Source organism: Oncorhynchus mykiss, chromosome 27 (assembly GCF_057628025.1).
Source record: "Oncorhynchus mykiss isolate SJ-2025 chromosome 27, ASM5762802v1, whole genome shotgun sequence".
NCBI lineage: Eukaryota > Metazoa > Chordata > Actinopteri > Salmoniformes > Salmonidae > Oncorhynchus > Oncorhynchus mykiss.
Window position 1 is genome coordinate 2,820,355 of NC_143048.1, and position 27,641 is coordinate 2,847,995.

At 43.0% G+C, this 27,641-nt stretch overlaps 1 protein-coding gene across 4 annotated transcripts; it reads right to left on the bottom strand.

The window, feature by feature from the left end:
- Positions 1-75: 75 nt before the first annotated feature.
- On the bottom strand, positions 76-26,842 carry LOC110507317 (uncharacterized). 4 transcript variants are annotated; one of them, XM_036965825.2, is made up of 17 exons: positions 25,999-26,828; positions 25,368-25,453; positions 22,040-22,997; positions 21,049-21,111; positions 20,493-20,694; positions 18,377-18,434; positions 16,693-16,808; positions 16,449-16,599; positions 16,283-16,365; positions 7,061-7,190; positions 6,841-6,958; positions 6,409-6,520; positions 3,036-3,095; positions 2,063-2,119; positions 1,852-1,963; positions 1,452-1,598; positions 76-825 (listed from the first exon to the last, which is right to left on the bottom strand). In XM_036965825.2, the coding sequence occupies exons 1-16, from the start codon at positions 26,039-26,041 to the stop codon at positions 1,476-1,478; spliced, it is 2,472 nt and encodes an 823-aa protein (XP_036821720.2). In that variant the 5' UTR covers positions 26,042-26,828; the 3' UTR covers positions 76-825; positions 1,452-1,475. The 4 variants fall into 4 exon arrangements, with proteins under 4 accessions (XP_036821720.2, XP_090080309.1, XP_036821719.2 ...); XM_090224183.1 differs by lacking the exon at positions 3,036-3,095; XM_036965824.2 differs by lacking the exon at positions 1,452-1,598.
- Positions 26,843-27,641: the final 799 nt, after the last annotated feature.

A 27,641-nucleotide genomic window follows, 5' to 3' on the forward strand; every position in this document is an offset into this window, starting at 1 on the left:
ACAGTGGCCAAATGAGATTGAGAGGAATCTAGCTCAAGGCCATAGGTAACGTTTCAAATAAAGACGACCTAGAGATCTGGTGAAACCCTCTTTATTATGAAAGTAACTTCGGAAACAACCGGCACAGTCAAGACATACAGGCAGCTCCTACGTCTGTACAGCTTCTTCAGAAACAAAGTAAAACAAAGGCCTAACGTACATTCAATACAGAGCATGGAAAATCCGCGCTATAGAAATGTAAGGCCAACGTTCAGTATACGCTGCATGTCGACACAACTGGAAATTACCTTAAAATCGTGCTATAACACCAATCTTCCACACTCCGTATTGAATCTCTAGAGGACCGAAGGCCAACCAGACGGTGAAGCCACACCACTATCATACATTCAGGCTGGCCTGAGGGGGTTTGACGATAGCATGGTCTCATCTATGTGCTTCAGCAAACCGCTTTGACCATTGTCATGCACCATCGTCAAGTTAGAGGAGTTGGCTAAAGCACACAGAACTGGGATCCGGGCCCTAATCAAATTATTTAAATAATTGCATCCTTCCATCCTCCCTTCCTTCCTTGGAATAATCACAGCTCTGATATTATTAGATCAGTAAAAGCTATGTATTGAAAGCTATGCTTTCAACCTAGCCGAAAAAGGTAAAAAAAAAAGAAAAGAAAAAAGAGAAGAAAAAAAGGGAACATTTAAATCAGAGGGGCATCCGGTTGCCCTGGACGCTGATCTTCACCGCGTGGCCCGTCTTCGTCATACGCTTTATGTCAGCGAAGCGACGCAACTGTTTGTCCACCCGTGACATGCCCTTCTTAACCGGGGCCTGGGAGACAGAGGGAGGAGAGGATTACAAAAGGAGAGACAGGAAAGTGGAACTACTCTGTCGCAAACATTCACCAAAACACAGTGCGTCTTTGCCACAATATTGGAGAGTGGTAATACGGTAGTACCACTACAAGCCTAGCGAGCAAGGTTATTGACACACAAACAAACTCGCATCAAATTTGGAATGGTCTGTCGATCTGATATTTCTCATTAAGTTTCGTAACCATATTATTTAAAACTTTGAACACTAAGTTGATTAGGAACACATTCCCACCATGCTGGGCACAAACTCAAGCAACAATGGTATAGCCAAATGTCTTAAAACCAGGGAAGTTCAAATGTTACAGCTCAAACAGTGTAGTACTGTGTGTTATGTTTTAAACAGGGGACTCATTCATTCATTAGGCGGCTGGGCAACAGTGTGCAGAACCGTTTGACTTGGTAAGTGGTGGGATGGTTGCTCTCCAGTCCACACTGCACACAATGGCCCTGGGTAGAAGCTTACCCTCTCTCATTCTCAACCTTCACCATTAGTGGGGGTAACAATTAACTGACCTAAGATCAGTTTCTATGGGCAACTTTGTCCAACCAAGGACCAGCAAAAGACATGCAGGTGGCACTTACTGCCCCGTGTGGTGACAGTAGGAATTACAGGGGCATGCCATTGCCATCCACATTGATCTTCACCGCTGTGATGCGCCGCTGTGACCTCTGCTGGGCGATGCGACGCTTGTGCTTTTCCAATCGGCTTATCCCTTTCTTAATGCTTGTCTACAGTCGGGAACCAATCACATTCAGCTCCTTACCGATGCCCACGTCATGTATTGACAAAACATCTAACAGACCCAGTTCAGTCACAACTAAGGTAACTTAGCTAAAAATGACCTAGAAACGGTTATGTCCGGAATCAAGGATTTCAGGTTGGAGAAGAAAATTGGTCTGATTTATACAGTTAAAAGAAATGGGAAAACTATCCTTTCTCCTCCCTTCTCCCAGGCAGACAGCTGGACGGACAAACACTCACTGCTCTGGACTCGCTCTCCACGTTCCATTTGGGCCGCACAACGTAGTCCTTGTTGGATGGCATGGGCACCCTGGCCCGGGCACAGAACCCAGGGTCGCCTGGGCGCAGAGCTCTGTCGGGCAACAAACACAAGAGGGGTGTCAGCAAAGAGCAACACAGACAACAGACTCAGACACACACACCACATGTGAACACCCAGGTCACTACTCACTTCTCTTCTCCCGTCAGCACTTTCTCCAGGTCTCTATGAGGAGTCTGTCCCCCTGAGCTGTAGGGATAGAGAGAGAGAGAGAGAGAGAGAGAGAGAGAGAGAGAGAGAGAGAGAGAGAGAGAGAGAGAGAGAGGGGAGAGCGAGATGGGAAGAGAGACAGTCTGAGTGACCACTGACTGACCTGGCCCCACACAGTTAACGAACAGTAAGGGTGCAGCTAGCACTCTACACACTGGTCTTAACACATGCCGTTACTGCCTCTTTCCTGTTCAAAGGTTAGTGTTTGAGCAAAGACGGTACAGTAGAAACTGCTTCATCGATAAAAATCCCTGATCATGCTTGTAAGCGATGTCATGGTGACATTGGCTAGCTAAGCTCATGCGCAGAAACACGTCATCGGGTCTAACGGTCGTCTTGTGCCGAACTGCGCATGTGCTGCATGTCATATCAAAAGGTACTCCTTTGATATGTTGTGTTTGACTCAAATTAAAACGTGTCCGTTGGTCACTTTCACAAGGTTGCAGTAATAACTACTTAGGACATTGGCTAAAATCTAAGTTGTGCTTTTAGATTTCAAGAAAATGAACAACTAAGGAAGAATTTTCCCCCTTCTCTCATTGACTTCTCAAACACCAAACCCCAGCCTGATTTGTTTGGACAGTTTGGCAAGCGTTCCCGGGAAGTCTCAAGATGTTGCGCCTCTGGGTTTCGAAACTCTACGGTGATTATATACTCAGAAAACATTTTGATAGATGACTGTAAATCACACTGCTCAAAATGAAGCCATACTCACAACAAAGCCTCAGTAACTCGAGGCTCAATCTGACTCTTCTACCATCATTCATACCAACACCTATCATTGTCTCTGGGGGAAAAAACATCACCAGATATAACAACCTGGGGGGGGGGGTTGAAAATCTGACTGCAGCCAAAGTCACTCCTGTGTCGGAGCAATCATGCAACCACACTGAACCTGAGTTGCTGCGGGGAGAAGACATCTGGTTCCTTGGACCTCTCCACCTTTTGGGGCTGACTGGGGGTGGGGGGGGGGGGGGGGGGCACGTTGGGAAGTAGACAGTCATGGAGAGAGAGGGGGATTTGACAAAGATGAGAAGAGTGAGACAGTGAAATGAGGAGTGTGAGGACTGAAAAGTAGATGAATAGAGGACAGGCAGGGGGAATAGATAGGAACAGTGGGACAATGAGCTGGAAAGGGTGGGAGGGGGCTGGTTGGAGTGAACAGACCATGTCTACTGGGATCACACAAGACAACTGCATGCATGTGTTTAAGGGGGTATATTGTATAACAAGTGAGTGTATGTGTGGGACATCAATGAGTGTGTGTTGGGGTTTCCATTCCCCGCCTTAGATTTCATTTGCTGAAAAAAAATGAAGCCGACAAAAATGGCCGGGAGAAACAAAATCCCATTGCAAAATAAATGCGTTTTATTAATTGATGAAAATACCAGTTGATGTAAATACATTTGACAGTCTTGCTTATCGGTCTATAGGTTAATTTGCATAATTTAGTGGAATTAAATTGGCCTGTGTGTATTTCCGTTAGTATCTTATTTATCCAACTATCACAGCCTATATTGTGCAGGATTTCTCCTGCAGCTCCCCAGCTGGAGTAAAACCTGATTTTATAATAAACCCATTTACTGCGCAACAATTCTAAATGCAATGGCCTGTTTAAAACCCCTTTGGTTAAAACCCTTTTGGTGCACAGTTGAAAAAGGACTACTATTTTTATTTCTCAACTAGTAATTGAAGCACCACTATTTACCATTCAAGTGCAGGAAACAGGCTATCAGCACATCACCCACCAATTCACAATATGAGCTAGAGGCAGTGTGCATTATGAAAACATACTTAATTGTTTGAAACCTGAATTTATTTCATATTTTGATGTATGTCTGACCTTGCTTCAAAGTAGCCTATAGGCTAAATTCAAGCATAGAAACTTGGGAGGAAATTATTTTATAAAGCCTTCATAGGCAGTGCCTGAGTTTCAAGTTGAGGGAAGCAAGCAATTTATCCTACCATTTCTACCATTCTGCGTGCTAGTTTTGATTTTGATAGGAGCATTTACGTGGAACATTTTCATTGCAATAATGTTTTCGTTCCTTAAAATCATTGTCAAGTGGTTAATCATAAAAATCGGAATTAAAATTATATAAATCTGAAAGTTAAAAAGTCAACTATGCGAGTTCACCAGTCTCTTGCCATATGGACACATTGATACATCTTGATCCATTGGCGGCTGAAGAAATGAGCGCATGGTACTTCCTCAACATTATGGAGGACAGAGATACCAGACATGCTCATCACTCACATGGAGCACTACAAACAAAAGACAATGAAAAAATGGATGCATCTCATAAATTATGGTTATAAAATAAACCGTGTAACCTTAGCAGGTAGTGAACTCCGTGAACAACATTTCAACTTCGAGAATGAGAATGGTAAAATGACTAATTAATAGAAAATAAATAACAGGGCAAACAAGATACACAATGAAACAATTGCCATCCTCCCTTCTTGTCTCAACATTTTAAATAATACTCGAGACACTATCGGCACACATATTTTAGATGCTTTTCACTGACAGCCGCAACTCAATAATAGGCTAGGGCTATTGCCACGAGCGCTATCCAAACTGCTTGTGATTTGAAACAATCCACAGCTATTTAAAATTAAAAAGATAATGAGCCTCGATTCAGAACTTTTGTGAAATATCACAGCACCGCTGAAAAATATATGGCAAATAGAAATCAAAACTGGATGGTGTTCAGAGATGGGAGAGATGGGACTACAAATAACAAAAACAAGATTATACACATTTTACGGACACAGTATATATTACATTCAATGCATTAGGAAAGTATTCAGACACCTTGACTTTCCATTTTGTTATGCAACATCGTTATCAAAAACATTTATCAAATCTACACACAATACCCCACAATGAAAAAGCAAAAACAGGTGTTTAGAAATACTGGCAAATGTATTTAAATAAAAAACTGAAATACACATTTACATAAGTATTCAGACCCTTCCCTCAGTACTTTGTTCCAGCACATCTGGAAGTGATTACAGCCTTTAGTATGATGCTATAAGCTTGGCACATCTGTATTTGGAGAATTTCTCACATTCTTCTCCACAGATCCTCTCAAGCTCTGTCAAGTTGGATGGGGCAGCTATTTTCAGGTCTCTCCAGAGATGATCGATTGGGTTCAAGTACGGGCTCTGGCTGGGCCACACTCCTGCGTCGTCTTGGCTGTGTAGCTTAGGGTCGTTGTCCTGTTGGAAGGTGAACTTTCACCGCAGCTTGAGGTCCTGAGCGCTCTGGAGCAGGTTTTCATCAAGGAGCTTTATGTACGTTGCTCCGTTCATCTTTTCCTCGATCCTGACTAGTCTCCGAGACCCTGCTACTAAAAAACATCTCAGCATGATGCTGCTACCACCATGCTGTACCATAGGGATGGTGCCAGGTTTCCTCCAGACGCTTGGCATTCAGGCGAAATAGTTCAATCTTGGTTTCGTCAGACCAGAGAATCTAGTTTCTTAAGGTCAGTCTTTAGGTGCCTTTTGGCAAACACAGAGGCACTCTAGAGCTCTGTCAGAGTGACCATCAAGTTCCTGGTCACCTCCCTTCTCCCCTGATTGCTCAGTTTGGCCAGGCAGCCAGTACGAGGAAGAGTCTTGGTGGTTCCAAATTTCTTCCATTTAAGAATGATGGAGGCCACTGTGTTCTTGGGGACCTTCAATGCTGGAGAAATGTTTTGGAACCCTTCCCCAGATCTGTGCCTTGATACAATCCTGTCTCGGAGCTCTAGGAACAATTACTTGAACCTCATGGCTTGGTTTTTGCTCTGACAAAACTGTGGGCTCAACTGTGGGACCTTATATAGACAGGTGTGTGCCTTTCCAAACAATGTCCAATCAACTTAATTTACCACAGGTGGACTTCAATCAAGTTGTTGAAATATTTCAAGGATGACCAATGGAAACAGGATGCACCTGACCTCAATTTCGAGTTTCATATCAAAGGTCTGAATACTTATCTAATTAAGGTATCCGTTTTTTTGTTTGTAATAAATTTGCAAAAGTTTCTTTAAAAAACTGTTTTCGCTTTGTCATTATGGGGTGCTGAGGATTGTTTCTTTTTTAAATCCATTTTAGAATAAGGCTGTAACGTAACAAAATGTGGAAAAAGTCAAGGTGTCTGAATACTTTCCGGAGGCACTGTAGGTTCAGAACAAATGTAAAAAATCTTTCTGGTCACGTTTTCCAGCTCCACAATGTCCTAACGGAAACCCCGGTGTGTGTGCGCGCACATTTACCTGAGGCGTCTTTTTTGCGGCATTTGCTGGTCGAGGTCTCTCTGTTGTCTCTCCTCGCGCGTCATGCCCTTGTAGTTAGATGTCAGGCCAAAGATGGGCCTGGACCACTCATCTGTACAGACACAGGAAGTAGCAATACCAAATACTCGAGCAATAACACCAACACTCAAATAAACAAACCTCTACACAAATCTCTACAGAGGGGCCGTGTCCCATTGCTACATGCTAACTAGAAGCTGCTGGAACTTGGGGAAAAAACAACACTATGAAACAGTTGAGTGAAAATTAGAGAATTTTTAAAACCCTAATGACCTAATTCATTCTTTACTTGACTCAGTCAGACAATACCTGGTCAGCTATTACTTCAGCCAAATGCACATTATTGAATGCACATTTTATATGTTTTTGAGTATAGGTATGTAGGGGACTTACTGATGAGTTTGAGAGCGAGGTCCTTGTTGGGGCGCGACTCCTTGGGGTGTTTGTATAGGAACATGACGGCTCGACCTATCCCGCTGTGTTTGAGAGTCTCCTGACTCACACTGGGGAGCTGGGGGGGAGAACGGACAACCATTTGAAAACACAGGTCTTTATAAAGATTAAAAACCATGGTGATGTCGGGGGTTGCAGAAATGGAATCCCTAGCACTTACTTCCTGGAGGATCTTGAGGAGATCCTCTCTGATTTTGAGGGCCGGAAGACTCTTATCTGGCAACGGGCCGATCCACTCCTTGATAGCCGACATCACCCCGCTGTCGATGAACGTCTCCTTAAGGTCTTGCCTGAACGCACACACATGTCAGACCATATACGCATCCAAAAGACCAAATCACTTAAGTGCTATATGTAAACTCAATGGTACAACATTTTAAATGAAATTCAGTCAGAGATATATATATATATATATATATATATATATATATATATATATATATAAAAAAACACACACATACAGTTGAAGTCAGAAGTTTACATTCACTGAGGTTGGAGTCATTAAAACTCGTTATCAACCACTCCACAAATTCACTGTGTCACAATTCGAGGTGTACCTATTTCAATGCCTACCTTCAAACTCAGTGCCTCTTTGCTTGACATAATGGGAAAATCAAAAGAAATCAGCCAAGAAAAAAAAGCTGAAATAAATGACTACTATTATTCTATAATTTCACATTTTTAAAATAAAATTGGTGATCCTAATTGCCCTAAAACAGGGAATTTTTACTAGGATTAAATTTCAGGAATTGTGAAAAACTGAGTTTAAATGTATTTGGCTAAGGTGTATGTAAACTTCCGACTTCAACTGTACATACACATATACTCATACAAACACATATACACACACAGTACCAGTCAAAAGTTTGGACACACCTACTCATTCATGGGATTTTTTTATAATTATTTTTTACTATTTTCTACATTGTAGAATAATAGTGAAGACATCAAAACTATGAAACAACACACATAGAATCATGTAGTAACCAAAACAAAGTGTTAAAGAAAACATTTATATTTTAGATTCTTCTAAGTAGCCACCCTTTGACCTTGATAAAGGCTTTGCACACTCTTGGCATTCTCTCAACCAGCTTCACCTGTAATGCTTTTCCCACAGTCTTGAATGAGCTCCCACATATGCTGAGCACTTATTGGATGCTATTCCTTCACTCTGCAGTCCAACTCATCCCAATTTGGGTTGAGGTCGGATGATTGTGTAGGCCAGGTCATCTGATGCAGCACTACAATCACTATTCTTGGTCAAATAGCCCTTACACAGCCTGGGTAAGGTGTTGGGTCATTGTCCTGTTGAAAAGGAAATGATAGTCCCACGAAGCGCAAACCAGACGAAATGGCGTATCGCTGTGGTAGCCATGCTGAATAAGTGTGCCTTGAATTCTAAATAAATCACAGACAGTGTCACCAGCAAAACACCCCCACACCATATCCATGCTTCCCAGAGAGAACCAGACATGCAGAGATCATCCATTCACCTACTCTGCGTTTCACAAAGACACAGCGGTTGGAACCAGAAATCTCAATTTTAGACACATCAGACCAGAAGGACAGATTTCCACCGGTCTAATGTCCATTGCACATGTTACTTTGTCCAGGCAAGTCTCTTCTTATTATCATTGTTGTCCTTTAGTAATGGTTTCTTTGCAGCAATTTGACCATGAAGGCCAGATTCACACAGCCACCTCTGAACAGTTGATGTTGAGACGTGAGTGTTAGATGAACTCTGAAGCATTTATTAGGGCTGCAATTTCTGAGGTTCAGTTAACTCCAATGAACTTATCTTCTGCAGCAGAGGTAACTCTGACGTGAGTAAGACCTTTAGCCTCACTACTTGTATAGCCTCGCTACTGTATACAGCCTGTCTTTTTTACTGTTGTTTTATTTCTTCACCTACCCATTGTTCACCTAATACATGCTATTCATTGACTACAGCTCAGCGTTCAACCCCATAGTACCCTCAAAGCTCATCACTAAGCTAAGGATCCTGGGACTAGACACCTCCCTCTGCAACTGGATCCTGGACTTCCTGACAGGCCGCCCCCAGGTGGTGAGTGTAGGTAGCAACATCTGCCACGCTGATCCTCAACACTGAAGCTCCCCAGGGGTGCGTGCTCAGTCCCCTCCTGTACTCCCTGTTCACCCACGACTGCATGGCCAGATCACCGACAACGATGAGACAGCCAATAGGGAGGTGGTCAGAGACATGGCCGGGTGGTGCCAGAATAACAACCTATCCCTCAACGTAACCAAGACTAAGGAGATGATTGTGGACTACAGGAAAAGGAGGACCGAGCATCCCCCCATTCTCGTCGACCGGGCTGTCGTGGAGTAGGTTGAGAGCTTCAAGTTCCTTGGTGTCCACATCAACAACTAACTAGAATGGTCCAAACACACCAAGACAGTCATGAAGAGGGCACAACAAAGTCAATTCCCCCTCAGGAAACTAAAAAGATTTGGCATGGGTCCTGAGATCCTCATAAGGTCCAACAGCTACAACATCGAGAGCTGGTTGCATCACTGCCTGGTACGGCAATTGCGCAGCCTCTGACCGCAAGGCACTACAAAGGGTAGTGCGTACGGCCCAGTACATCACTGGGGCGAAGCTGCCTGCCATCCAGGACCTCCACATCAGGCGGTGTCAGAGGAAGGCCCTAAAAATTGTCAAAGACTCCAGCCACCCCAGTCATAGACTGTTCTCTCTAGTACTGCATGGAAAGCAGTACCAGAGTGCCAAAAATGCTTCTCAACAGTTTTTACCTCCAAGCCATAAGACTCCTGAACAGGTAAACAAATGGCTACCCAGACTATTTGCATTGTGTGCCCCCCAAAACCCTATTTTTCGCTGCTGCTACTCTGTTTATCATATATGCATAGTCACTATAACTATACACTCATGTACATACTACCTCAATTGGGCTGACCAACCACTGCTCCCGCACATTGGCTAACTGGGCTATCTGCATTGTGTCCCACACACCACCCGCCAACCCCTCTTTTACGCTGCTGCTACTCTCTGTTCATCATATATGCATAGTCACTTTACCATACCTACATGTACATACTACACCAAATCAGCCCGACTAACCGGTGTCTGTATGTAGCCTCGCTACTTTTATAGCCTCACTACTTTTATAGCCTTGCTACTGTATACAGCCTGTCTTTTTTACTGTTGTTTTATTTCTTCACCTACCTATTGTTCACCTAATACATTTTTTGCACTATTGGTTATAGCCTGTAAGTAAGCATTTCACTGTTGTATTCAGCGCACGTGACAAATAAACTTTGATTTGATCTCTAGGTCTTCCTTTCCTGTGGCGGTCCTCATGAGAGCCAGTTTCATCATAGTGCTTGATGGTTTTGGTGACTGCGCTTGAAGAAACTTTCAAAGTTCTTGAAATATTCCAGATTGAACGACCTTCATGTCTTAAAGTAATGATGGACTGTCGTTTCCCTTTGCTTATTTGAGCTGTTCTTGCCATAATATGGACTTGGTCTTTTAACCAAATAGGGCTATCTTCTGTATACCACCCCTACCTTGTCACAGCACAACTGATTGGCTCAAACTCATTAAGGAAAACATTCCACAAATTGACTTTAACTAGGCACACCTGTTAATTGAAATGCATTCCAGGAGACTACCTCATGAAGCTGGTTGAGTGAATGCCAAGTGTGCAAAGCTGTCATCAAGGCAAAGTGTGGCTACTTGAGGAATCTCAAATATAAAATATATTTTGATTTGTTCAACAGTTTTTTGGTTACTACATGATTCCATATGTTATTTCATAGTGTTGATGTCTTCAATATTATTCTACAATGTAGAAAAGAGTAAAAAATAAAGAAAAACCCTGGAATGAGTAGGTGTCCAAACTTGACTGGTACTATATACACACACACCAAGTACACAGTAAACATTAAGAACACCTGCTCTTTCCATGACAGACTGACCAGGTGAATCTATTATCCCTTGTTGATGTCTCTTGTTAAATCCACTTCAAATCAGTAGAGACGAAGGGAAGGAAGACAGGTTAAAGAAATATTTTTTTAAAGCCTTGAGACATGGATTGCGTATGTATACCACTCAGAGGGTGAATGGGCAAGACAAAAGATTAAAGTACCTTTGAACGGGGTATGGTAGTAAGTTGCAGGCGCACCTGTTTAAGTGTCAAGATCTGCAACACTGCTGGGGTCTTCACGCTGAACAATTTCCTTTGTGTATCAAGAATTGTCCACACACACAACCGTTCAAAGGTTTGGGGTCACTTAGAAATGTCCTTGTTTTTGATCAGAAATACAGTGTAGACATAGTTAATGTTGTAAATGACTACTGTAGCTGGAAACGGCTGATTTTTTTATGGAATATTTACAAAGGCATACAGAGGCCCATTACCAGCAACCATCACATCATGTGTTCCAATGGCACATTGTGTTAGCAAATCCAAGTTTGTCATTTTAAAAGGCTAATTGATCATTAGAAAACACTTTTGCAATTATGTTAGCACAGCTGAAAACTATTTAATGAAGCTGCCAGTTGAAGGCCAGCATCCCGGAGTCGCCTCTTCACTGTTGAAGTTGAGACTGGTGTTTCGCGGGTACTATTTAATGAAGCTGCCACAACATTAACAATGTCTACACTATTTCTGATCAATTTGATGTTATTTTAATGGACAATTTTTTTTTAAAGAAAATTTCTAAGTGACCCCAAACTTTTGAACAGTAGTGTATATAAACACACACTACCTTCAGAAAGTCGAGGCACAGATTGGAGGAAGGATACACAAAAATGTCCCACTTGGAGTATGCCAAAAGGCACCTAAAGTCTCTCAGACCATTAGAAACCAGATTATCTGGTCTGATGAAGCCAAGATTTAACTCTATGGCCTGAATGACATGCGTCATGTCTGGATGAAACCTGGCACCATCCCTACAATGAAGCAAAGGTGGCAGCATCATGCTGTGGGGATGTTTATCAGCAGCAGGGACTGGGAGACTAGTCAGGATGGAGGGAAGGAAGGATGAACGAAGCAAAGTAGAGAGATCTTTGATGAAAACCTGCTCCAGAGCACACAGGATCTCAGACTGGGGTAAAGGTTCACCTTCCTACAGGACAACATCCCTAAGCACACAGCCAAGACAATGCAGGAGATGCTTCGGGACAAGTCTCGGAATGTCCTTGAGTGGCCGAGCCAGGCAGGACTTGAACCTGATCGAACATCTCTGGAGAGCACTAAAAATAGCTGTGCAGCGACACTCCCCATCCAACCTGACAGAGCTTGAGAGGATCTGCAGAGAAGAATGGGAGAAACTCCCCAATTACAGGTGTGCCATGCTTGTAGTGTTATAGCTAAGAAGACTCAAGGCTGTAATCGCTGCCAAAGGTTCTTCAACAAAGTACTGAGTTAAGGGTCTGAATACTTATTTTTTATTAAATATTTCTAAAACCTGTTTTTGCTTTGTCATCATGGGGTATCGTGTGTAGATTTATGAAGGGGCAAACAATTTAAGCAGTTTTAGAATAAGGCTCTAACGTAACGAAATGTGGAAAAAGTCAAGGGGTTTGAATACTTTACGAAAGCACTGTATGTGTATACACACACCACCAGTCAAAAGGGGTTATTTTATTTTTTGTATTTCCTACATTGAAGAATAATAGTGAAGTCAAACTATGAAACAGGTATATGGAATCATGTAGTAAGAAAGTGTTACCCCGAATCAAAATATATTTTATATTTGAGATTCTTCAAGTAGCCACCGTTTGCCTTGGTGACAGCTTTGCACACTCTTGGAATTCTCTCAAACAGCTTCATGAGGTAGTCACCTGGAATGGATTTCAATTCAATGTGCCTTGTTAAAAGTTTATTGGTGTAATTTCTTTACTTCATAATGTATTTGAGCCAATCAGTTGTGTTGTGACAAGGTAGGGGTGGTATACAGAAGATGGTGTTTTACCAAGTCCACATTATGGATCAGTCCAAATAAGCAAAGAGAAACGACAGTCCATCATTACTTAAAGACATGATGGTCAGTCAATCTGAACAATGTCAAGAACTTTGAAAGTTTCTGCAAGAACAGTTTTAAAAACCAAGCGCTATGGTGAAACTGGGTCTCATGTGGACTGCCACAGGAAAGGAAGACCCAGCTTTACCTCTACTCTAGAGGATAAGTTCATTAGAGTTAACATGGTCGAATTGTTGCAAAGAAACCACTACTAAAGGACACCGATAAGAAGAAGAGACTTGTTTGGGTCAAGAAACACAAGCAATGGACATTAGACCGGTGGAAATGAGTCCAAATTTGAGATTTTTGCTTCCAACTTTGTGAGACGCAGAGTAGGTGAACGGATTATCTCTGTACGTGTGGTTCACACCATGAAGCATGGAGGAAGAGGTGTGATGGTCAGTAACTCAACAGGACAATGACCCAACACACCTCCAGGCTGCGTAAGGGCTATTTGACGAAGGAGAGTGATGGAGTGCTGCATCAGATCACCTGGCCTCCACAATCACCCGACCTCAACCCTATTGTGATGGTTTGAGATGAGTTGAACCGCAGAGTGAAAGAAAAGCAGCCAACAAGTGCTGAGCATATGAGGGAACTCCTTCAAGACTGTTGAAGCATTCCTCATGAAGCTGGTTGAGAGAATACCAAGTGTGCAAAGCTGTCATCAAGGCAAAGGGTGGCTTCTTTGAAGAATACAAAACAAAATATATTTAGATTTTGAAACACTTTTTTGGTTACTACATGATTCCATATGTGTTATTTCATAGTTTGTCTTCATTATTATTCTACAATCTAGAAAATAAAGAAAAACCCTTGAAGGAGCAGGTGTTTCCAAACTTTTGACTGGTACTGTACACACCAGTGGAGGTTGCTGAGGGGGGAGACGGCTCATAAGAATGGCTGGAACGGAACGAATGGAATGGCATCAAACCACGCTTCTGATTTACTGATTTTATTCTACTCAGTCTGCTGCAGCCATTACCACGAGCCCGTCCTCCCTAATTAAAGATGCCACGAACCTCCTGTAATACACACACACACACGCAGAGTGTACAAAACATTAGGAACACCTTCCAAATATTGAGTTGCACCCCCCCTTTCCCCTCAGAACAGCCTCAATTCATCTGGGAATGGACTCTACAAGGTATCTAAAGCTGGATGTCCTTTGGGTGGTGGGCTAGCCTTGACACCAACAGGAAACTGTGGGCATGGAAAACACAGCAGCATTGCAGTTCTTGACACACTCAAACAGGTGCGCCTGGAACATACCACGTTCAAAGGCACTTTAATATTTTGTCTTCCCATTCAACCTCTAAATGGCACACATACACAATCTATGTCTCAATTGTCTCTAGGCTTAAAAATCATTGTTTAACCCGTCTCCTCCCCTTCAACTACAACAGCCTTTCTTAAAGTATGTTAATGGTGGGTCGCGATGTGTCAGAGTAAATGTATAATTATTTAATGAATTATTGGAATTGATTTGGCCAAGTGCAACTGCGGTCTTTGCTCAGTTTGGCAGCTGCGCGATAGGAAGATGCCCTGGTCTTTTTTCTGGAGTTTTGTTGAAGATCACTCCGCGACACACGCTGCAGCGTTGTGGTTCAGCAGCAGGCGATGCGCCGTGGTTCAGCAGCAGACGATTCGTAGTCGTTCAGCAGCAGACGATGCGCTGTCAACCACAGACTCGCCATCAAATAGTGTCATGCTACAAGTTCTGACTGAGCTCAATCGTCATGAAAAGCCAATACACCGAAGAGTTTCTCCCTCTTTCACACAAACTTCGAGAAATAACGAGAAGCTCCCTCAATGTTTTTTGTTCGGGGAAGCGCTTAGTAATGAGTCAATCAAAACGAACAAATTCCTATAACGACACGTCCTGACCAAACATCCACAGCGTGACGGTGTACCCAGGGAATTATTTCAGAACAGGGCAGAATGCTTCAGGAAAGTGCTTCCACAGTGGAAAAGTCAGTCAGCTAGCAGGGCATTGTCATTCTATAAACAGATGATGAGCAGAAATAAGGGAATACTAACTCTCATAGTAGTATATGAGAGTTTCTCTTTAAAACAATCCCCTGGCCTTGTACACAGCTAATAGCTAACGTTAGCCAAAGCAAGCTAACTAGCTACTGATAAGTGCAACCCTAAGTAACAGTACAGATGAAGATGAAACATTCAGGCCTACTGTACATTTTACTGTATAAATTATTGTTGGAACTGTTGCTGTTAAAATACAAATCATAATTTCTATTCTGAACTGGAATAAACTGATTGAAGCCAGATACTTTTTGAGACAAACGCACACACAGTTCTGGGTTGCTCATCTGCAGCAAGAAGCCGTCTCCTGTCTGCCTGAGAAAGCAGTACATGTTCTGGTGAAGTTTGGCACCACATGCCCATGTCAGTCAGGGTTCTCAACTCTGGATTACTTAAACACGTACAGAAACAGTCTCAATGCTGAGCATGACCTCGGTGTTGTACTGTCAAAAACTGATCCCAGAATAGACCTGCTTGTTGAAAACGTCAACCAGCCACACACCTCATTAGGACTGTGTGTGTGTGTTTCCTGGTCTACATCTGTGTGATTGTTTTTTAAAATATTTTATTTTATATTTTATTTAACTAGGCAAGTCAGTTAAGAACTATTTCTTAATTACAATTATGGCCTATGGCGGCCAAACCTGGTCAACGCTGGGATAATTGCGTGCCGCCTGTGGGACTCCCAATCTCGTCAGGATGTGATACAGCCTGGATCAATCAGTTTGTTCCAGTTCAGAATAAAAATGACGACTTCTATTTTAACAGCAACAGCTCCAACCTAAACTTTCTTTCGACAATAATTTCTACAGTTGCACTATCAAAAAGCTTGCGTGTCAGTTCTGTTATGCATCTGTGTGATGTGATCAATCAGTTTGTTCCAGTTCAGAATTTAAATTATTTATTGAATTTTAACAGCAACAGTTCCAACCCAGACTGATATGTAAGAGTTTTTAAATGGGGGAAAATAAACATGAAAAGCTATTGGATATGGCTATTTAATTTCATTGTTATTCGTTTTTGGCTACATTGCATTTGTTTTATGCATAAGGGCAATGAAATGTACCAATATTTACGTATAGTTTAATACGTTCCTAAGCTTGGGTCTCAGGAAATGATGAGAATTTCTCATTTGGGTTCCAGGCTGAAAAAGTTTAAGAACCCCTGATCTACAGATTGAGGTGGAATTAACAAGTGACATCGATAAAGGATCATAGCTTTCACCTGGTCAGTCTGTCATGGAAAGAGCCAGTGTTGCTAATGTTTTCTACACTCAGTGTCTATAGACTAGGCTTGTGGTAGTATTGAGAGCCATGGATGAACTCACTTTTTTAGGTGCATAACTACAGTGGGGAGGAGGGTCAGCTTTTTTAACGCTGGCTTCTTCTGAGCGTTCAGTGTTCTGTCCTCCTGTAAATCACATAGAATGGTACACCCACACAAGCATTGTGAAGACCTATGACAGAACACACATTTTGGGGCCAGAACATCACCTCTGCAGCTTCTGTCATCTTGGTGATCATAGCGCTGACCACGTCATCAGCATCACTGATGAACGTTCCCCCGTCGCGGTTCCGTCGGCGCTTCCCGCTCTGGGCCTTCTTACGAGCCAGCATCACGTCGAAGTCCGACATGAAACTGGTGCTGAATAGAAACAGAGTCAGCCATGCTTCCACTATAGAATGAAAGTATAGTGGCAAGTGGAAATCGACTGATTGAAAACATTGAGATACTCACTCTTGGCCACCACCCCTGTCCACGCCCTCATCAGAGTCAGAGTCATCTGCCATTGCTTTTTTCGCAGAGGCCTGAGATTGGCTCTTATCCCCCTCCAGATCCTCCTGATTGAAACCCTATTGGTGCAGAAAAAACAAAGTCAGCCGTAGGGAACTTGAATCAGATGCGGTATAGTTTCGGTGTTTAGACAATTCCCGAGAGTCCCTAAACCTTTGGGGGCGGTTTCCCAGACACATTAAACTTGATTTATGATTGGGAAACCGACCCTTGGTGTTCACAGATCTGAAAGGACTGGATATGGTAGTTTGACCTTTTCACGTTTGACGTTATGCCGGTATTTGATGTTACTGAATAATAAAGGTTCTAGGGTAAATGTGTTTTATGGGGAATGCATGACCCCAGGCTGGCAACAAATGAATTCTAAGTGTTTTTAAAGGCTTGCTCCAATCTTCAACCAAACTTACTGTGCATTCGGGAAAGTATTCAGACCACTTCACTTTTTGTTACAGCCTTATTCTAAAATGGATTAAAATAAAACTCAATCTACACACAATACCCCATAATGACAAAGCAAAAACATTTTTTTTTAAATACACTTTTGCCCATTTATTAGCTAAAAACAGAAATACCTTATTCACATAAATATTCTGACTCTTTTTACTCAGGTGCACCCTGTTTCTGTTGATAATCCTTGAGAAGTTTCTACAACTTGATTGGTGTCTACCTGTGGTAAATTCTATGAATTGGATTTGGAAAGGCACACCTGTCTATATAAAAATTCCCACAGTTGACAGTGCATGTCAGTTATAAATTATACTTTGGATGGTGTATCAATACACCCAATCACTACAAAGACGCTTTGTCCTGAATACAAAGCATTATGTTTGGGGCAAATCTAACATCACTGAGTACCAATCTACATACTTTCAAGCATGGTGGTGGCTGCATCATGTTATGGGTATGCTCTTCATCGGCAAGGACTAGGGAGTTTTTTAGGGGGGATGAAAATAAACATTATAGCGCTAAGCACAGACAAAATCCTACAAAAAAATATAGTTCAGTCTGCTTTCCAACAGACACTTGGAGACAAATTCACCTTTCAGCAGGACAATAACTTAAAACACAAGGCCAAATTTACACTGGAGTTTCTTACCAAGATGACAAATGTTCCTGAGTGGTATAGTTACCGGTTTGACTTTAATTAGTTTGAAAATCTATGGCAAGACTTGAACATGGCTGTCTAGTAATGATCAACAATAAGAGTTTAAAAAACAAAACAGGCAAATATTGTACAATCCAGGTGTGCAAAGCTCTAAGAGACACTATTTTATTTCTCAATATTCTTTAAAAATATATAATTTCTTTCACTTTGTCAGAGTATTTTGTGTAGATTCAAAATAAATAAATCTATCCATTTTAATCCCATCTTGTAACAACAAAATGTCAAGGAGTTTGACTACTTTCGGGAAGGCACTGTATCTACCTCATACTCCTCCTGCACATGGACTTGGTACTGGCACCCCATGTATATAGCCAAGTTATCTTTACTCACTGTGTATATAATGACTTTGCTATTATTTCTCTATTTTCTTTCTCTCTGCGTTGATGGGAAGATACCATAAGTAAGCATTTCACTGTTGTTCATGAAGCATGTGTCGAATAAAATTTGATTTGTACAACTCACCGTAAACTCTTCCCCCTCTTCATCGCCAGAGTCACCAAAAATGTCTGCAATCATTTTCCTATTCGAGAGAGAGCATACCATACTGACTACAACACACACATCCTTTCAGTACATACAGTGCATTCGGAAAGTATTCAGACCCCTTCACTTTTCCACATTTTGTTACGTTACAGCCTCATTCTGGGGCGGCAGGGTAGCCTAGTGGTTAGAGCGTTGGGCTAGTAACCGGAAGGTTGTAAGTTCAAACCCCCGAGCTGACAAGGTACAAATCTGTCGTTCTGCCCCTGAAGAGGCAGTTAACCCACTCCTAGGCCGTCATTGAAAATAAGAATTTGTTCTTAACTGACTTGCCAGGTAAAATAAAGGTTAAAAAAATTCTAAAATGGACTAAATACATTTTTTCCTCATCATTCTACACACAATGACAAAGCAAAAATAGTATTCAGAACCTTTGCTATGAGTCTTAATTAAGTTTAGGTGCATCCTGTTTCCATTGATCATCCTTGGTGTTTCTACAACTTGATTGGTGTCCACCGGGGGTAAATAAAATGTATTGGACATGATTTGGAAAGGCCCACCTGTCTATATAAGGTCCCACAGTTGACAGTGCATGTAAGAGCAAAAATCAAGCCATGAGGTCGAAGGAATTGTCCGTAGAGCTCCGAGACAGGATTGTCTCACAGATCTGAGGAAGGGCACCGAAAAATGTCTGCAGCATTGAAGGTCCCCAAGAACACAGTGGCCTCCATCATTCTTAAATGGAGGAAGTTTGGAACCACCAAACCTCTTCCAAGAGCTGGCCGCCCAGCCAAACGGAATAATCGGGGAGAAGGGCCTTGGTCAGGGAGGTGACCAAGAACCCGATAGTCACTCTGACAGAGCTTCAGCTCTACGGAGATGGGAGAACCTCCCAGAAGGACAACCATCTCTGCAGCACTCCACCAATCAGGCTTTTATGGTAGAGTGGCCAGACAGAAGCCACTCCTCAGTAAAAGGCACATGACAGCCTGCTTAGGTGCCTTTTGCCCAAAACTCCAAAGGTCTCTCAGACCATGAGAAACAAGATTATCTGGTCTGGTGAAACCAACATTGAACTCTTTGGCCTGAATGCCAAGCGCCACGTCTGGAGGAAACCTGGCACTATCCCTACGGTGTAGCACGGTGGCGGCAGCATCATGCTGTGGGGATGTTTTATCGCGGCAGGGACTGGGGGAACTAGTCAGGATTGAGGCGAAGGTTCACCTTCCAATAGAACAACGACCTTAAGCACACAGCCAAGACTACACAGGAGTGGCTTGGGAACAAGTCTCAAAGTCCTTGAGTGGCCCAGCCTGAGCCAGGACTTGAACCTGTTCGAACATCTCTGGAGAGACCTAAAAATAGCTGTGCAGTGACCCTCCCCATCCAACCTGACAGAGCTTGAGAAGATCTGCAGAAAAGAATGGGAGAAACTCCTCGAATACAATTGTGCCAAGCTTGTAGCGTCATACCCAATAAGACTCAAAGCTGTAATCGCTGCCAAAGGTGCTTCAACAAAGTACTGAGTAAAGGGTCTGAATAGTTATGTAAATGTAATATTTCAGTTTAATTTATTTAAAAAATATAACTTTTTTTTTTATATATATTTTTTACTGTTTTTGCTTTGTCATTATGGGGCATTGTTGGTAGATTGATGAGGGGGAAAAAAATGTTCATCCATTTTAGAAAAAGGCTGTAAGGTAAATGTCAAGGGGTCTGAATACTTTCCAAATGCACTGTACATAGCTACTTCATACCACAGCACATTGACCCGGCAATTGTAACTTATTTTTACTCATTGTTATTCACTAAGTATTTATTCCTTTTGTCACCATTTCAATATCAATCTATCTCTAACTCTATTGTTGGAAAAGGACCCATAAGGAACCATTTCACTGTTAGTCTACACCCGTTGTTCACAAAGCATTTGATTGAATTCATGTCAAGTTCCACAATAAAAATACTACTACTTTCATTACAGAAAGAATCTCAAATCGGATAAAAACGAAAGTAAACAAAAATATCATTTGTGTAAGGAAAATCATAACTCAAACTAAAAGGGAGTGTGTGTGGGGGAGAGGGGGATCGGAATACTTACTCTTCCTCGTCGCCTGAATCGCTGTCGCTACCAAACAGTGTTTTCTCGTCCTTCTTCCCTCCTTCCACCTTCTGTCCATCATCCTCGTCTTCGCTTTCTGATCCCAGTTCCCGCAGTTTGGCCATGGTTTTGTCGGGCGCCTCCGAGCCTGCGTCACTGTCGGAGTTGTCATCGTCAGACACGGCGCGGCTCTTCTTCACCACTGAGGAAGAGTCACCACCATTATTATCATCCTCAGCCCCACGGCTCTGACAAAAACTATTTTACATGATTTAACCATGAAGTCCAATTGAGGTCAGAAGACCACTTTTACAAGGGAGACCCAGCCAACAGAGCATGTCAATAAAAAAAAACACACACCTAACACACTACAGTGTACACTATGTAGGAAATAAAGGGTAATTTAAGATGCAGCCTTAATCGCCACACACTAGCTAACTATCAGACTTCAAGATAAGGTGTGCCTCATAAATGGCAACCTATTCCCCATACAGTACATTACTTTTGACTAGAGCCACCCAACTGCACATGCCCAGCTGCCGGTCTGTCATATTACCTGGTTCGTCAGCTTTCTCCTCCTCACCTTCACTGTCTGACAGGATGGCTTTCTTCCTCTTCACTGTAACAGTACATAGACATCAAAATCACATTAACATACAGTGGGGCAAAAAAGTATTTAGTATTTGATTTCACTCTCCCGAAATGGACAACAAATACAACTGGATTCGTTATCCCTTTCTTGCCCTGCCTCCAGTCCACTTACCGATATCTGAACAAGAGAGCCTCATCGAAATTTCAACAAGCAGTTCTGTGAAAATTGAATTTAAATCAGAAGCCACTGCCAGATTTCTGGATAGGGCTGCGCTCAGTATCCTGCCTTGGCAAATCGTGCTGTTAAGACACTGATGCCCTTTGCAACCACGTACCTATGTGAGAGTGGATTCTCAGCCCTCACTAGCATGAAAACTAAATACAGTCAGACTGTGTGCGGGAAATGATTTAAGACTGAGACTCTCCAATACAACCCGACATTGCAGAGTTATGTGCATCCATTCAAGGATGCACTCCCTTCTCATTTACCAGTGGTTATTTAAAAAAAATGATTGAACAAATAAGGTTTTATGTGTAAGATGGCTAAATAAAGAGCAAAATTATTGATTATTATATTATTATTTGTGCCCTGGTCCTATAAGAGCTCTTTGTCACTTCCCACAAGCCGGGTGGTGACAAAAACTCACACTCATTCGTATGTTTAATAAATGTATCGTATACTGTGTTTGGCAGGCTTACAATGATGGCAAAAAACAACATTTGAGAGTGCACTGACCCTGGTATGCAGCTGGAGGTTGAATGTTTGAAGGGGTACAGGACTATAAAAAGTTTGGGAACCCTGGTTTAAACAATAACATGGAACTGTTGTAGTATGAATGTGTGTACTAAACCAGAACATGTCGATATCTAGAGCAAGTGAATAGAAAATATATTTGAATAGGGATCAGTAGATTGTGCACTTATCAAGAGTCAACTCTGATGTAAATTGCACCTACTTGGCATCTCGTCGTCATCCTCACTAACTTCCCCCACCAGTTTTGCGGGACTCTCCTTCTCCTGGTCACTGCCTGCAGCTGCTTTCGCTGGCCGAGCCTCCACCTCATCCTCACTGTCGGAGTGCATTACAGCCTTCCACTTCCCTTTATTCTTGCCGCCCTCCTCTCCATCAGACTCTATCTGCGCTTTGTGTTTGGGCGCCTCAATCTCAGAGTCACTGCGTGCAGACGAGTGTCTGCTCCGGGCTGGGGATGGGGGCCGATTCTCGTTCTCAGAGTCGCTCCCGGCTGCATCCCGTTTGGTTTCTTTCTCCTCCATGTCGGAGGTGCTGCCTCCCCGTTTGGGCGGGGACTCCTCCATGTCGGAGGTGCTGCCTCCGCGTTTGGGCGGGGACTCCTCTATGTCGGAGGTGCTGCCTCCGCGTTTGGGCGGGGACTCCTCTATGTCGGAGGTGCTGCCTCCGCGTTTGGGCGGGGACTCCTCTATGTCGGAGGTGCTGCCTCCGCGTTTGGGCGGGGACTCCTCTATGTCGGAGGTGCTGCCTCCGCGTTTGGGAGGGGACTCCTCTATGTCGGAGGTGCTGCCTCCGCGTTTGGGAGGGGACTCCTCTATGTCGGAGGTGCTGCCTCCGCGTTTGGGAGGGGACTCCTCTATGTCGGAGGTGCTGCCTCTGCGTTTGGGAGGGGACTCCTCTATGTCGGAGGTGCTGCCTCCGTGTTTGGGAGGGGACTCCTCTATGTCGGAGGTGCTGCCCCCGCGTTTGGGCGGGGACTCTTCCATGTCGGAGGTGCTGCCTCCGCGTTTGGGCGGGGACTCCTTGTTATCTCTGTCTGCAGGCCCAGGGGCCTCCCCGTCAGAGTCCCTGTCCGCCCGTTCGGGGCACCTGTTGCCTGACCCGCTGGCCACGCCGTTTGTCTCCATGGCCTGAGCAGCTCCCTCACCATCATTATTCTCATCCTGAATAAAAAAAACAGAAATATAAAATGCTTTATAATTCTACAGTTAGGAATGGATACGAGGATCTAGTGTGACCATTTTACTTACATATGTCCCTAAATATTTTGCTGTTCGACCTGAAATTTTTATTTAGTGGCCCTAGAAAAATTATTATTATTTTGTGTCAATTATTACCTAATTTTTCATTGTGCTCCTAAATTTCTGTGTGAGCCTACATTTTTCTTTCCAAAAACGGTCAGCATAGAGCCGTGGGATATTACAGTACCAGTCAATGGTTTGGACACACCTACTCATTCAAGGGTTTTTCTTTATTTTTTACCATTTTCTACATTGTAGAATAATAGTGAAGACTTCAAAACTATGAAATAACACATATGGAATCATGAAGAATCTCACACTTTTTTGTTTACTACAAGTAGCCACCCTTTGCCTTAATGACAACTTTGCACATTCCCACAACCAGCTTCATGAGGTAGTCACCTGGAATGCATTTTAATTAACAGGTGTGACTAGCTAAAAATATTGAGATTTTTGGTTCTAACTGTCGTGTATTTGTGAGACGCAGAGTAGGTGAACAGATGATGTACACATGTGTGGTTTCTACCGTGAAGCATGGAGGAGGTGGTGTGGGGTGCTTTGCTGGTGACACGGTCAGTGATTTATTTTGAATTCAAGGCACACTTAACCAGCATGGCTACCACAGCGATACGCCATCCCATCTGGTTTGCGCTTAGTGGGACTGTCATTTGTTTTTCAACAGGTCCTGGACTTCCTGACGGGCTGCCCCCAGGCGTTGAAGGTAGGAAACAACATCTCCACTTTGTTGATCCTCAACACTGGGGCCATGCACGCCTCCAACAGACGACACAACAGTAGTAGGCTTGATTACCAACAATGACGTGACAGCCTACAGGGAGGAGGTGAGGGCAATTGGAGTGTGGTGCCAGCAAAACAACCTCAAACTCAATGTTAACAAAACAAAGGAGATGATTATGGACTTCGGGTAACAGCAAAGGGAGCACCCCCCTATCCACATCAACGGGACAGCCGTGGAGAAGGTGGAAAGTTTAGTTCCTCGGCGTACACATCACGGACAAACTGAAATGGTCCACCCACACAGGCAGTGTGGTCAAGGCGCAACAGCGCCTCTTCAACCTCAGAAGGCTATAGAAATTTGGCTTGTCACCTAAAACCATCAAACTTTTTTGTACCGCCTGGAACAGCAACTGCACCGTCCACAACCGCAAGGCTCGCCAGAGGGTGGTGGGGTCTGCACAACGCATCACCGGGAGCAAACTACCTGCCCACCAGGACACCTACAGCATCCGATGTCACAGGAAGGCCAAAAAGATCTTCAAGGACAACAACCACCCGAGCCACTGCCTCTTCACCCCGCTACCACCCAGAAGGCGGTGCATCAAAGCTGGGCCTGAGACTAAAAAACACCTTCTATCTCAAGGCCATTAGACTGTTAAACAGCCATCATTGACACAGAAAGGCTGCTGCCTACATACAGACTCGAAATCATTGGCCACTTCAACAAATGGATCACTAGTCACTTTAATAATGTTTACGCATCTTGCATTACTCATCTCATATGGATATACTGTATTTTATACAATCTATTGCATCTTGCCTATGCAGCTCGGTCATTGCTCATCCATATATTTATATGTACATATTCTTATTCCATTCCTTTACTTAGATGTGTGTATTAGGTAGTTGTGGAATTGTTAAATTACATGTTAGATATTGCTGCACTGTCGGAACTTAGAAGCACAAGCTTTTTGCTACACTCAATAACATCTGCTAACCATGTGTATGTGACCAATAAAATTTGATTTGATTTTGAAACACCTCCAGGCTGTGTAAAGGCTATTTGACCAAGAAGAAGACTAATGGAATGCAGCATTAGATGACTTGGCATCCACAATCACATGACCTCAACCCAATTGAGATGGTTTGGGATGAGTTGGACCACAGAGTGAAGGAAAAGCAGCCAAAAAGTAATCAGCATATGTGGAAACTCCTTCAAGACTGTTGGAAAAGCATTCCAGGTGAAGCGGGTTAAGAGAATGCCAAGAGTGTGCAAAGCTGTCATCAAGGGTGACGCCTTTGAATCATCTCAAATATAAAATATATTTTATTTGTTTAACACTTTTTTGGTTACTACATGATTCCATATGTGTTATTTCATAGTTTATGTCTTCACTATTATTCTACAATGTAGAAAATAGTCAACTTTTGACTGGTACTGTATATTTATTTTTAAATGTTAAAATCGGTATGTGCAAGATGGTCTGGAAATCAAGAGGGCTTGACCACCATACTGGTTATCTTAACGTCTTGCTTAGATAACTATCCCCTTACCTCAGAGTGGCGTGGCTCATTCCTCATCTCCTCTTCCCCATCCGAACCAGGAGCATGTTCGTCCTGTACCGGGGTGCCACCACCATCTACAGGACCAGGACATAACCAACACTTTTTTTTGGCATTCCAGAATTAATGTTTACAAATATTAGTATCATATACAACGGGCATGAGGACCGTGCACACAATAACAATGATGCAACAGTAACCCTCGTTTTGTCACAGCTGGACTACTGCCCAGTTGTGTGGTCAGGTGCCATATAGGGACTTGGGAAAATTACAGCTGACCCTTAAATGTATACGGAGAGCTAACATTAATAATACGCATGTCAATCTCTCATGGCTCAAAGTAGAGGAAATATTTACTTCATCACTACTTGTTTTTGTAAGAAGTGTTGACAAGAGGAATGCACCGAGCTGTCTGTTTAAACTACTAACACACAGCTCTGACACCCATGCATACCCCACAAGACATACCACCCGAGTGGCCAGAGGGCACACACTTAATGTATTGTAAAACCTGCTGTAAAATGTATTTTAATGTTTAAAATAATATTATAATGTACTTCCTTAGGCTAACGTTAGCAAGCTACAGTATTCTGCGCCGAGCCGGGATCAAAGTAGGTCTTACCAGAGTGGTTCCCGGAGAAGAATTCGTCCTCTTCGCCATCCATTTGTCCGAAGGACACTATGGACAATCAACTCAGTACCTAGGCTCGGCGAATAATCAATTGTATCTGTGGTAATTGAGTCAACGAGAAAATGCAAGTTTCCCGAAACAAGCAATCTGCATCGAAAATGGGCCCTGCTGCTAGCTAGTTAGCAACCACAACTTGAACAATGTCACGATCCAGCTAAGGAAATAAGACCTTCTGGGCAGATGAGTCGGGAAGCTAGCCAGCAATGATAGTGTCTCTGGCCGGTCAACAAATTAAAGCAATAGCTAATTGATCAACATTAGCAAGTAGCTGTATAAAACAGTCCTGCGATGTCCAAAATGGGGTCAAAGGACTGGCGCCGTCATATGCTCATGCGTTCAGTTTAGGTCGCTCTTCGAATGACGTAGTCTTATGCGCATGTATTTATAAATTCTTCGAGACTTGTTGTACAGTAGGCTACCTTACATTAAAGGAAAAGTTTTCTTTTTATAACCAAATCTCTCTTTTTTTAAATGTAAATAGGGTCCAGACACCTTTCTTGAGATTTCACATGTTTTAGAGAAACATACCCCAAACAGCACTGCCTCACCCTCGTTGTGTTGTATTAGGGGCCCTGAAAAAAACATGAACAAAACACATCAAAACGTCATTTTAGAAACGGCAAATCTCTCAGTATAGTGATGCAGGTCTAGATGTTGTACACATGAAATTGTATCATTCCAAACTTCATCCGCAATGTTATATTTATTCCCTTTTCCAGCGGTCCCATTTTCCCATTTGCTGCTACAGGTAACTGCCAAAATAACGGAAACACCAACACCTTATAGGGCGTTGAGACACCACAAGCAGCCAGAACAGTTTCAGTGCACCTTGGTATATATTCTACAAGTGCCTGGAACTTCCTGTGTGGAAGCACTCCATGCTTTCAATATACACTGCTCAAAAAAATAAAGGGAACACAAAAAATAACAGATCCTAGATCTGAATGAATGAAATATTATTATTAAATATTTTTTTCTTTACATAGTTGAATGTGCAGACAACAAAATCACACAAAAATTATCAATGGAAATCAAATTTATCAACCCATGGAGGTCTGGATTTGGAGTCACACTCAAAATTAAAGTGGAAAACCACACTACAGGCTGATGCAACTTTGATGTAATGTCCTTAAAACAAGTCAAAATGAGGCTCAGTAGTGTTTGTGGCCTCCATGTGCCTGTATGACCTCCCTACAACGCCTGGGCATGCTCCTGATGAGGTGGCGGATGGTCTCCTGAGGGATCTCGTCCCAGACCTGGACTAAAGCATCCGGCAACTCCTGGACAGTCTGTGGTGCAACGTGGCGTTGGTGGATGGAGAGAGACATGATGTGCTCAATTGGATTCAGGTCTGGGGAACGGGCAGGCCAGTCCATAGCATCAATGCCTTCCTCTTGCAGGAACTGCTGACACACTCCAGCCACATGAGGTCTAGCATTAGGAGGAACCCGGGGCCAACCGAACCAGCATATGGTCTCACAAGGGGTCTGAGGATCTCATCTCGGTACCTAATGGCAGTCAGGCTACCTCTGGCGAGCACATGGAGGGCTGTGCGGCCACCCAAAGAAAAGCCA